At 42.1% G+C, this 11,314-nt stretch overlaps 1 protein-coding gene across 1 annotated transcript; it reads right to left on the bottom strand.

The window, feature by feature from the left end:
- Positions 1-9: 9 nt before the first annotated feature.
- On the bottom strand, positions 10-10,087 carry LOC111140166 (zinc finger protein 724-like; the record flags this gene model as incomplete). Its single annotated transcript, XM_022492511.1, is given in 5 exon segments — positions 10-33; positions 8,321-8,402; positions 8,610-8,651; positions 8,653-9,438; positions 9,689-10,087. Coding segments are annotated over 5 exon segments (1,333 nt in total), but the record flags the coding sequence as incomplete, so codon positions are not given.
- Between the last annotated feature and the right edge of the window lie 1,227 nt (positions 10,088-11,314).

Raw genomic sequence — 11,314 nt, 5'->3', positions numbered from 1 at the left:
ACTCCACCTCTAGATTTTGTCCTCACGAAGGATCTGGGGGGAAATCACAGCTGCATCAGGAGAAAATGCCCTGAAATCCAGCAACAGAGCTCCTTCTCCTCACACCGCTCGCCCATGGGCAGGACTCAGAGATGCAGAAAAGGCCCAACTTCCCAGTCCTTTGTGTCTGGAGAAGCTCAGAAACTGTGAGCTCCCATGAGGACACCAATCCCTGTGTTCCTTACCTGCTTTGTGGGGAGGGAGGGGTCCCCTGCCACCGCCACTCACAACTGCAGTGTCAGCATCAGAACCGTGGGCTGCAGGGACCCAACCCTCCCAGACTCACAGAGCAAAGGCCCTGTCACCTCTCCAGGACCAAAGCCACAAATCCTCTCAGAAAACCACTGAAAGCACTCGGGCTCCCCCCAGGTCTCGCTGAGAATCTCCTGGAGCCCTTAATTAACACAACAGTGTTGTTTTCGCCCAAACCACCTGACAGAATCTGAGGGGGAGGCCTGCAGAGAAGATCCTCCCTGAAACTCCACAGGTGACCCTGCAGGGAAGGAACTGGGGAGGTGACCAGACCAAGCAGGGGAACCAAGGCTGGGGCTGGGTGCAGAGTTCGAGCCCTGCCTTCTCCACCATCATTTTTGGGAGACTGACACCTTTTCCCTCTTTCTGATACACAGAGGGAGACCCCTGACAGACTGAACTTTCCTGTATAAATGCAAATGTCTCTTTCAAAATAAACACAGGATCTCAGAGCTCTTCCTTTATCTGCCTTTGATTCAAAATAACCAGTTGAAAATAATGCTCAGGCCAAAGATACATATTTTAGGGTGACAAAATATTCCCCTTCAGTGTTTCTGTTCATAAGGACCTGCCACACAGTTTTCCACACTGCATGTTCTTTTTACCCTCCCATCAGCGATGTACGAGAATTCTAATTCTCAGCATTCTCAGGAAAATTGAATGTTATCCTTTTTCTTTATTTTAGCCATTCCAGAAAACACTGAGTGGTTTCTCAGTGTAAAGTATGAAGTCTTCTTACAACAGCTGTCTTGGTGAGTGAAATGAAAACCACTTGAAAGGCATCAAGTTGAACAAAGAAAAAAGCAATTAATGCTTCAGTGGGACTCCATTTCCAAATACGTAACCTTTCTCTTCCCCACAGACCTCTTTTCACTTCTCAGCCCTTTGTTTCAGGAACCTAGTTCCACCCTGACAGCATGATAAACAGGGCTGGCGGCACAGACAAAATTCCTCTGGAAATTGGCCATTACCCAGCATCTCCCAACAAACCCTTGGCCTCTTTCCCCAGGTGGGCTGCAGGTTTGAAGGCCCGACCTGCTGAGGCTTCCTTGGCTGGCAAGCAGTGAAGATCCGGGTGCCCTTGATCCCCAACTCTGTCTGCACGTTCTGTTCCGGGTCTGAAGTGTGGAGGTCAGTTCACACAACAGAATGAATGTGAGGAGAGGAAAGTTTGTTTTTTCTGCGCTGTTCTCAATTCTTCTGCTGGTCTAAGACTTAAAATGATGTAAGACATTTTCAGTAGAGAAAACAATGAAGTTCTTAATTATGGGAACAAGAAAGACATGAGGCTCAAAGAGAGGAGTGTTATGCCCCAATAATGGGTCCGAGATTAAAGGAGTGAGACTGATATAAAGCAAGGGTCAAGCAAAGATTTATTTCATGCCAAGCATCAAGAATCTAACCGAACCTTCAGGGATGCACCTTTTACAAGAGAGGGCGACCCTTCTCCTTTCACAGACTAGCTTTTAAGGGCAAAGGCCATGCAGTCAGGCCTGGCCATGCACAGGTGACCAATGAGATTGTCACACACACAGGAAACCCCACAGTGATGCTAGGACCTATTGAATTACAATTTACCCTAGTAGACATTTGAACCAGCCTATCACCTTGGTCAGAATTTGCTCCGGAAATGTGCCCAAAGGGCAGGTCCAGACTCCTTGGTAGCTAGGGAAACAGTATGCAACCCCCCTCTGATCGGATGTCTCCACCTGGCCTGACCCACCCTTGTATCTGGGCTTTGTCACCTGGAGCTGGTTTCTGGACTTGTTTTTAAGTAAATCCCCTGGGGGAAGGGGAGCAGGGACAGGTTAATTTTAATGAAAGCCTCTTGCTAAATAGGTCCTAACAAGGTGATTGAAGATTCTGTGTCATGGTGACTTAAGAAGGAGGAGGTAGGATTTCAAATTTCCAAAGAGGGGATTATATTCAGAGGAGAAAGGAAAGATGAAATATTTATCAAACAATGGTTTGTCCTCCAGGTAGGCAACTCTTCTTCTTCTTCTTCTTCTTTTTTTTTTTTTTCAATTTTGTTTTTTCCCAATGTTCCAACATTGTTTATGCACCACACCCAGTGCTCCATGCAATACATGCCCTCCTTAATACCCACTACCAAGCTCACCCAACCCCCCCACCCTTCCCCTCCATAATCCTCAGTTTCTTTCTCAAAGTCAACAGTCTCTCATGCTTCATCTCCCCCTCTGATTTCCCCCAACTCACTTCTCCTCTTCTTCTCCTAATGTCCTCCGTGTTATTCCTTATGCTCCACAAGTAAGTGAAACCACATGATAATTGACTCTCTCTGCTTGACTTATTTCACTCAGCATAATCTCTTCTAGTCCCCATCCAGGTTGATACAAAAGTTGGGTATTCATCCTTTCTGATGAAGGAATAATACGCCATTGTATATATGGACCAGAGCTTCTTTATCCATTTGGGTGTTGAAGGTCATCTTGGCTCTTTGCACACTTTGGTGACTGTCGCCATTACTGCTATGGACATTGGGGTACCAATGGCCCTTCTTTTCACTACATCTGTATCTTTGGGGTAAATACCCAGGAATTCAATTGCAGGGTCATAGGGTAGCTCTATTTTTAATTTCTCAGGAATCTCCACACTGTTTTCCAATGTGACTGCACCAACTTGCATTCCCACCAACAGTGTAAGAGGGTCCCCCTTTCTCCACATCCTCTCCAAAACTTTTTTCCTGTCTTGTAATTTTGGCCATTCTAACTGGTGTAAGGTGGTATCTCAATGTGGTTTTGATTTGAATGTCCCTGGTGGCTAATGATGTTGAACATTTTTTCATGTGTCTGTTATAGGTAGGCAACTGTTTGTGATATAAACTGTTAAACTCTGGTATCCATGTAGGAAAGAATGTTATGGTTTGATCCCCATGGCAAGGAAAGAATTCTCGAGATGTCTATGGTGCAAAAGGTGATTTTGTGAAAGCATAGGGACAGGACCCAGGGGAAGAAAGACCACACTCTGTCATGAGGCATGGCCCATTATATACTATCAAGTTGGAGGGGGTTTGGGATAGCACAAGTATCTAAGGAATTTTGGAAGCAAGGTATCCAGAACCCTGAGGGGAATATCAGTTCTTGGGAAAAGGTCATTTATTACCAACCAAAAATCCTTAGTCATGGGACCTTTCTGATGTTTATCCATCACTATCTGCTTGGAGGAGTTTTACCAAGAGGTAGGTAGGGGGTTTGAGAGAAAAGGGAAGTTTCCAAAGGAAATGTTTTATGTTAAAGTAGACTTACAGGATCCTGGTGAGGGTTGCAGAATTCAGGTCAGGATTGTCTTTTCTCATTAGCAACATATTAACATCATGGCAGTTGAGTCCTTGGAGGAATGTCACTCTGCCTGTTTCAAGGATATGTCAATGACCTGTAGGTATAAGGATATTAGTATGTTTTCTTCTGCCTTTGTTTCCCACATCATGATCAGTTCTCTTCCTAATAAAGGTCCTCCATCTGATTGATTCTTGAATACACACACACACACACACACACACACACATAACTCGGCATCATAGCAGAAGGCAATAATGCCATTTGTATCACAGGACAAACCTTGTAGACAGGTTTCTAACTTTTTTTTTTTTAAGATTTTATGTATTTATTTGACAGACAGAGATCACAAGTAGGCAGAGAGGCAGGCAGAGAGAGAAAGGGAAGTAGGCTCCCCGCTGGGCAGAGAGCCTGATGTGGAGCTCAATCCCAGGACCCTGGGATCATGACCTGAGCCAAAGGCAGTGGCTTTAACCCACTGAGCCACCCAGGAGCCCCAAGACAGGTTTCTAACTTAAATTGAAACCCTCCCTTGGCCTCTTGGGCCAACTTAAAAACCTTTAAATTTCTGTGTGCACCTTTCCATGAATGGAGTAAACCCTTCTCTGTACATCTATATATCACACATTATCTCCAAGAAGGACTGGTAATCCCACCCTCTGACACAACCACGCATGGGGACAAATACACATCCTGTAAGCACCTCTGTAATGTCCATAGGAGGCAGAGTGAGCGCACAGGCCATCAAGAACTATGTCAGACTGTCCTATTCCCTCTTCCTGATTCACTGTCCTCAAGCTCCTTCAAAACTCTGAAGGCCTGGTAAATTCCTTGGAGTTGATTTTTGATCAGAAAAAGTCTTTCTTCTTTCCAATTGGCTCACCTCCTGAATAATGCTGATATTCCATTCCAATCAAAACTCATGCCCTATGCATTGGCTTTTCAATGGAATGGCAGCCAGCTTGGGTTTCTGGATAACAAAATTGTTGCATCCTTCAGCACAGTAGTCAGGAAGAACTTCCATGATGTTTTATGGTGCAACTTAATAAGTTTATTGAAGTAGCATGTGGGTGGGACTTGTGCTCAGAAAGAGCTACACTTTTTTTTTTCTTTGAGAGAGATGCCCTCCTGGTGGTGGGTGGTGATGGGCAGAGAAAGAGAGAGGAGCCAACTTACCACTGGGCAGAGAGCCCACTGCAGGGCTATGTGCTGGGAACCTCACATCATAACCTGAGCCAAAGTGAGACCCTTAACTGAGTCACCCCCAGAGCCCCTAAGAGCTATACTTTTAATGTCTGAAGGAGGTGGTTCCATGCTTAGGGCTTAAGGGGGTGGGCTCTTGCAGACAGAAGTAGATTATAAATGATTCCACCAGTCTCCTTATATTTTTTAAAATATTATTTTTCTCCCTTTTCTATTTTTTAATTTTTTAATTAACAGATAATGTGTTATTAGCCCCAGAGGTACAAGTCTGTGAATTACCAGGTTTACACACTTCATAGCACATACCTTCCTCAATGTCCATAACCCCACCACCCTCTCCCAGCATTCCCCCAGCAACCCTCAGTTTGTTTTGTGAGATTAAGAGTCTCTTATGGTTTGTCTCCCTCCTGATCCCATCTTGTTTCATTTATTCTTTTCCTACCCCCCAACAAAAATATTATTCTTTTAAGATTTTATTTATTTGACAGAGACAGACACAATGAGAGAGGGAACACAAGCAGCAGCAGAAGGATAGGGAGAAGCAGGCTTCCCTCTGAACATGAAGCCTGATGCAGAGCTCATGACCTGAGCCTAAGGCAGATACTTAATAACTGAGCCACCCAGGTACCCCTAGAACGACACCCATTATGGTGCTGAGGAAAGGGAGGAAGGTCCCGCACAGTAGGAAGGAGCTTCCCTGAAGGATCACCCAACCACGGAGGATCTTATTACCTTCACTGGGGTTATGTACCTGGGAAACAGGCCTTAGAGCAACCATAGCAAATGCCTTGCTGATCTGGCCTATTCCACTGCCCAGAAGGCTTCTTCATCTCAAACATCTATTCAACCACATGACATCTTAAAGCTGCCCCCGTGATTGCATCATCCAACACCTCCTCCATCCCTTGTCACAGATCTAGCCAGGGAAGTACAGTAATCACTGACATCCAACAGCATTAGTCCTCAGGAAGACACAGGAGGTCAATCAAATCATCAAGATAAAACAGGACTTCCCTAGCCAGAGAAACCCACCTTTGGCAAAAATGGCTTTTGTTTCCCCATTACATGTATTCATCAGATGACACCAGCAAGAGCTGCCTGGGTCTTTATAGTGACTAAAGGGAGCCACCTCCTATTCCCTCCCCACACTGTAAAGAGTTCCTCACATTTCCTATTAATAGGTCTTGTCATTCTTTATAAGGGTGGTGACTTTCTCAAATTTTACTGAGATTCACATCCCACATCGTCGTGCTAAATGTCTGAATACCCATTGGTTTCCATCTATGTAATCTCAATGAAGCATTATCTGAGGACACTGTCTCTGTAGCACAGGCAAAATAGAATGCCTGTGGTGCCTATGCAGATGGAAAGAAAAATGAGGGGGAATACAACTGGAGATCTAGAGATAAGTAGGATCTAAAACAAGTAGAAATTCTTTTTCTACATCTAAGGAGTCACTTGGGCAACTCAGCAACTCTTCTACATGCTAATTCTTCATCTTAAATATTTTCTGTCTCTTCCCTGGGCTACAACACCACTCCTATTAGTATAGATTTCTCTTTCTTAAGGGGTATCTATGACACACATAGCATGGTCATATGTGCATGTGTACTTCATAGACACATCAAAACAACACTCAGTGTAGAATATGGGGCACATGATTTCATTTGGGGCCATGGTGCAGAGCTATAGAGTCCCACGTCTAAGTGCAGAATATGCCATTCTGACTAAAACAGATTAGGGAAGTCCTGGGGGAGGGGGAGTGTTCTCTGAGGGACATGGGAGGGAAAGCATTAAGAGGAAGGAGAGATGGTGGGTCATAAGGACAGAGTACAAATATCCTATCAGATCTTCCACTAACTTGTGACCCTGCAGCGTGTTGACTGGGGAATGCACTAGTGAGAAGGGCTCCTGTCAGTGTAAGGCCCTGACAAAACTACTCGCTACAAAAAATCAATGCCAAATAACAGCATCATGGAGTATAAGAGCTAAAACACCAACAATATCTCTATGTTACATACCTCAGTAATACACCCACTGTAATATCATCCTATTCACAAAGAGGAGAAAATCATAGTATAGACTAGGGGTTAAACAGTCACATATCTCCCAAAACTTCAGACCACTGGGAAAGTGGATTACTAGGTATATTGTTTTACTCCAGTGCCAAACAGGTGATTGATTCCATCATTAACCTGCAACCTTCAATGAGAGAGATTAACACTGGAGGTAGGATAACACATCATTCATGACACACCCATATCCATATGTTAAAACACACTAGGTTTTATTAATGAAAATATATTAAGTTCACACATACACTAAGTTATGCATTTCAAATCCAGTCTATCATCACCATTCGAAATACAGAATACACATGTGCAGAAGCATTCGCGTGTTGTCGGAAAGATGTGGGAGTCCCTATTTCCAAAAATTTCAGGACTGAGGTACGTTCCTAAGAAATGTGCGTGTTCAATGGTATGGCATTGTAGGGAAGGGTTAGCTACCCTGCTTCTCATCTGTCAGGATTTCCTCATTTAACCACATCAAGTCATACTACGAATTGATGGTGCTTACAAAGACGCCTCGGTAGTGTACTGCCTGCCACCTCCTTTTTCTTAAAGAACAATTAGTAAAACCTTCTATTTCTAATATTGAGGAAGTTCTTTAGTTTAAAACATGGAGTAGTATGTGTCCTGAACACCTACTTCATGGTAACTTATATCAATGTTGTGACCTTAAGCATCTCCACAGAGATTTTCCTCATATGTTGTATGTTATACGGTCCTACGTCTTCCATAGAAAATAAAGCATGCATGCATCCAACTAATGTAGCAGGGCATCTGGTATCTTTGATGGAGCAACAATCAGCCACGTGCTCTTCCATATTCAGCAAGAGTAAAGGGATTCTCAGGAGAGATTTCAGAGTAAAATACATGAATATTGTTAGTCACAAAAGTCACATAGGGTCAATGTAAAACATAAAAATATTGAGATCCCTTATACATATGTAAAAGTCCATTCACTAAATCTGTTGAAGCGGAATACCATATACACATTCTAAATGTTTGAATTTTCCTTATAATCACTATTTTCATACAGAGTAATGTCTGAATAGAGTGAATAAAGTATTCCTTTTACTTGATTTATGTTACATTTATTGGAATTTAATGTGCAATTAAATAGTCTTCTAAATATTTATGCCATTCGAGTTACTTTCCTGAATGCACTCTCTGGTACATAATATCCAGTGTATATTAAAATGAACGTCTACCCACATTATGTTACAAGGGTTTGAAACTCATATGCATTTTGTGAGACTGAGTAAGGATTGAATTCCAAAAAAGGCTTGTCCATTTTCTTTACATTTTACAGTTTTGCTCCTATATGGTAACTAGGATGTTAAGTAAGTTGGGAGTTCCTTTGAGAGGTCAGACACATGCTCTCTCTCTGTACAGCTACTCTCCTATATAAAATTGGATATGCAGTAAGGGAGGAGCAGTCCTTGGGTGTTTTCTCATATACATTACATTTGCAGGTTTTTCTCCAGTACGAATTTTCTCATGTCCAGTGAGGGTTGTTTGTGTGTTAAAAGCTTTGCCACAGCGGCGCCTGGGTGGCTCAGTGGGTTAAAGCCTCTGCCTTTGGCTAAGGTCATGATCCCAGGGTCCTGGGATTGAGCCCCGCATCTGGCTCTCTGCTTAGCAGAGAGCTTTCTTCTCCCCCTCTCTCTGCCTACCTCTCTTCCTACTTGTGATTTCTGTCAAATGAATGAATAAAATCTTAAAAAAAAAAAAAGCTTTGCCACATTAAATTCACTTGTCAGGTTTCTTTCCAGTATGAATTCTATGTTTGCTGGACAAAGGCCTTGCCACATTCTTGACATTTGTAAGGTTTCTCTCCAGTGTGAATTCGGAGATGTTTAGTAAGTGGTGAGAGCCATGTAAAGGCCTTCCCACAGTCTTTACATTGGTAAGGTTTCTCTCCAGTATGAATTATTTGATGTTTAATAAGCTCTGAGGGCTACGTAAAGGCCTTCGCACATTCTTGACATTTGTAAGGTTCTTCTCCAGTATGAATTACGTGATTTTGGGTAAGCGCTGAGCTCTGTTTAAAGGACTTGCCACATTCTTGACATTGGTAAGGTTTCTCTCCACTATGAGTTTGGTGGTGTTGAGTAAGGTCTGAAGACCAGTTAAAGGTCTTACCACATACTTGACATTGTAAAGTGTTCCCTGCTGTATGAATTATGGGATGTTGAGTAAGGTCTGAAGACCAGTTAAAGGTCTTGCCACATTCTGGACATTTGTAAGGTTTCTCTCCAGGATGAATTATATGATGTCGAGTAAGGTTTGAGGGCCACCTAAAGGCCTTGCCACATTCTTGACATTTGTAAGGTTTCTCTCCAGTATGAATTCTGTGATGATAAGTAGGCCTTAAGCTAATGTGAAAGGCCTTGCCACATTCTTGACATTTGTAAGGTTTCTCTCCAGTATGAATTATCTGATGTTGGGTCAGCCCTGAGCTCTGTTTAAAGGCCTTCCCACATTCTTCACATTGGTAAGGTTTCTCTCCAGTATGAATTCTACAATGTTGCATAAGCTTTGAGCTGTGGTTAACTGACTTTCCAAATTCTTGACATTGGTAAAATTTCCCTCCAGTACAGATTTGCTTATGTCCATTTATTGATGAACTGTCCTTAAAAGTTTAACCACCTTCTTCATATTTCATTTTTTCTCCAGTATGCATTTGCTAATGTTGAGATAGTATTGAGTGGCAGTCAAAGGATTTACCACATTCCTTAAAAATATAAGTGTTATTTCCTATAGGGATTATATTATTGATATTTAGGATTGATGACTGACTAATCATGGTCCCTGGTTTATTACATCTGAATGGGTTTTTTCCCCTTGTGAATTTTCTGATGATCACCAACACTGGAGGACTGGTTATGAGCTTTCCCACATTCATTATATTTATGAAGACTGTCTTCCAAATGCTGACCATTAGGTATACTGAGTTTAGAACTTGGATGAAAGCCTTCTCCACATTTATCACATTCATAATGGTTCTCTGCAAACCTAGCCCTGACACATCTTTGAACACTGAAGCTCTGGTTCAATGCTTTCTCAGATTCAGTGCACTGAGCAAGTCTGTCTCCAGTGAAAAGCCTCTGGTCATTCTGGAGGGTCGAGTCCTCAGTGAAGCCCCTCTTGAATGGATCCCACTGAGCACTTTGTTCTTTATTTCTAAATCTCTGATGATCAGAAACATCTGGCTGAAAGGTCAGGCCAATCCTATATTCCAAATGGCTCAAATCATTATTCTCAGCATGGACTAGGTTACTTTTCAGATGTTCCAAATGGTCTGTCCACAAATAGCTATGTTTGAATATCTGGTTGGAGCTTGTGCTGACAGAAACACACTGCTCTGCAGAAACAGTTGACTTAAAAAGTGAGGTTTTCCACAGCAGTTTATACCTTCACCATTTGCGGCAGTGAGATTCTCATTAAGGGCAATTGCCTTGGTTTGGGTGTATCGTCCAGGATTTCTTTGAGGCCCTTCACTCTCCCCATCATTGTCCCAGTCTGTGCATAAGTGTAAAATCTCAACAGCACTATCTTTGTATCTCTGCATTGACCCATTCTGGAAAGAACCTTCTATGCTGCACTTTTGGGGGAAACTCTGCATGTCAGATGAAGATATAGCTGAAAGATTTCAAATAAAATAAAATCATTGCACTTACTACATTCAGAAGAATATACCCTTGAATGCTAATATAGAAGCATCAAGTCAATCAGACAATGTCAGAAAGATGGCTGAGAAGGACTCATCAGGACTTCATTTCTCCATGGAAACATAACATGGCACACAACATACTGACCATATATCCTAATATATAATTCTGCGGTATGGTCACACATATTTGCTGTCTCAAAAATCAATTTCCTTTATCTCTAACCATCAGGAAAAGGGTCGCATGAGTGCAAAATTAGCAGAATGATGGAAACTGAAACAGAAAACTCAAATGAACCAAACAGAGTACCAAAAAAATAGGAATATATCAACCATAGGAAGAGTCATTTGTCAGAAAAGATCAACATCATTGACAACCCATGAACTAAATTAAGAATAATAGAGAAAAGACCAACTAAAATGAGAGGTGAAGAAGTAAAAGTAGATACAGTATAAATGACTGTGGGAATAAAAGTACTTATTAAGGCAAAAATGGGTAATCAGTGCCCACAAATTCATACCAAAAGATGAGTATGAATTTCAAAAGAAATGTATAACCAATTTAGACTCCATCATTCAAAAAAATTAATAAATAACTGATCTATAAGCACAAAGCAGAATGAAGGATGAATAAAAGAAAAAACTCCCAATAAACAAAAATTGTGTTCCGGATGAATTCGGTTTATATACAGACAGACACTAAAGAAGAAAGGACTGCAAATCTCCTCAAACATTTCCAACGAGTGACGATCAGGGAAACTAGCAGAACACTCTGTCTGTGGCACCAG

Source organism: Enhydra lutris, unplaced genomic scaffold, assembly GCF_002288905.1.
Source record: "Enhydra lutris kenyoni isolate GAN:26980312 unplaced genomic scaffold, ASM228890v2 scaffoldscaffold211, whole genome shotgun sequence".
NCBI lineage: Eukaryota > Metazoa > Chordata > Mammalia > Carnivora > Mustelidae > Enhydra > Enhydra lutris.
Note: the sequence above shows the minus strand (reverse complement) of the source record. Positions and strands in the feature narration are given on the sequence as shown.